The sequence below is a fragment of the Penaeus monodon genome, chromosome 34 (assembly GCF_015228065.2).
Source record: "Penaeus monodon isolate SGIC_2016 chromosome 34, NSTDA_Pmon_1, whole genome shotgun sequence".
Taxonomy (NCBI): domain Eukaryota; kingdom Metazoa; phylum Arthropoda; class Malacostraca; order Decapoda; family Penaeidae; genus Penaeus; species Penaeus monodon.
This window is the reverse complement of record NC_051419.1, coordinates 9,846,662-9,847,498: the sequence shown is the minus strand read 5'-3', so window position 1 is coordinate 9,847,498 and position 837 is coordinate 9,846,662. Positions and strand designations below refer to the sequence as shown.

Here is an 837-nt window from a genome sequence, read left to right as displayed (position 1 = left end):
GCGGTGATCAAACTCACCGAATCCACATGGATGAAGAAATAGTGATCCTTATGATACAAGGCTTTGAACATCCGCTTGAGCTGCCTCACGGCTCGTCCATTTATTGTCAGGATGAACGCAATTCTCACTGCTGAGTCGTTGGCTGTGGAAGGGCCTTTGAGGGCGACTGGGACATATTCTGCATAGGTGAGAGAGGTGACATTGTGGGGTTAGAATTTGTGCTTATCATTATAAAAACCTTGTCAATTTGCTCTTAAAAAGATTGGTATGCTATAAAAACATTTTTGTTAGTACATCCTTTTGCAGTAAAAGATTTCATATGGACACAATAATGTAATTGATTCTATGTCTTAAATGATCAATCTCCATATTTCATTATAGGTCTCACATTAAGGTACAAGATTTTTTTTTTCTTAACAATGTAGAGGTAATCATTGTTTATTTCAATATCTGTCAATCACATTTCTCTTTATATCAACAGGCTGGGAAATTTGATCCACCTATCAAACTGGATTTGAAAAAAGGAATAGTATATAAAAAATAAATCAATCAATCAAAATTTCTATTAACATTCACAATCACTTGTAAGAGCTAGTCTAGTTCGTAACACATCTCAACTCACTTGCTAAGCCTGTCTGATAGACATTCATATGCAGATAATCCCCACATTTCAACCTCTCATCCCCTGAGCAAGGCATGTTGCAAAAGCTTTCTGCAGCTTTCAACTTCACAGGGAGCTCTTCATTTCCACAGAAGCATTCCTTGCTGTTGTATGGTGTAGAGATACAGGAAATTAATATTTTGGAGGATTTAATCACCTTAAACTCTTCACTTAGA

The 837-nt window shown here is 36.4% G+C and overlaps 1 protein-coding gene across 1 annotated transcript in view; it reads right to left on the bottom strand.

Moving 5' to 3' along the window:
* LOC119594578 (xylosyltransferase oxt-like) overlaps positions 1-837 on the bottom strand; it is a gene marked incomplete at its 3' end in the record, with an annotated part of 30,183 nt that overhangs the window by 13,502 nt on the left and 15,844 nt on the right. The window contains 2 exon segments of the mRNA XM_037943615.1: positions 18-178; positions 623-765. Coding sequence (XP_037799543.1) covers positions 18-178; positions 623-765 — 304 coding nt within the window.